This window comes from Penaeus monodon, chromosome 25 (assembly GCF_015228065.2).
Source record: "Penaeus monodon isolate SGIC_2016 chromosome 25, NSTDA_Pmon_1, whole genome shotgun sequence".
NCBI lineage: Eukaryota > Metazoa > Arthropoda > Malacostraca > Decapoda > Penaeidae > Penaeus > Penaeus monodon.
Window position 1 is genome coordinate 39,014,107 of NC_051410.1, and position 306 is coordinate 39,014,412.

The window sequence follows — 306 nt, forward strand, 5'->3', positions numbered from 1 at the left end:
GTACAAGACTTCAAGGAAAATGCAGCATTAATCAAATCAAAGGACAGTTTCAAAACAAATGTATGCTTCAGTATACAGATATATCAGAAGCATTCTCATCAACAGTCTCAAATAATTTTCACTTCTACTGACTATGTGCAGAGCGTGAGGAAAGTTGGGTCTCTCTCGCTCAATGGACAAGTGCTGGTTGAAGTTCCTGTGGGGATGCAGGAAATGGGGGCAACGTGGGATCTGACAGGCATTACGTACTAGAAGCAGCCTCTCATCATATCTGAAAGGAGAAAATATTCTATCATATGCAGTTAC

General features: G+C 40.8%; 1 protein-coding gene across 1 annotated transcript in view; it reads right to left on the reverse strand.

Moving 5' to 3' along the window:
- Window positions 1-306, reverse strand: part of LOC119589243 — a gene marked incomplete in the record, with an annotated part of 3,020 nt that overhangs the window by 1,085 nt on the left and 1,629 nt on the right. Inside the window, 1 exon segment of the mRNA XM_037937856.1 lies at window positions 133-271. Coding sequence (XP_037793784.1) covers window positions 133-271 — 139 coding nt within the window.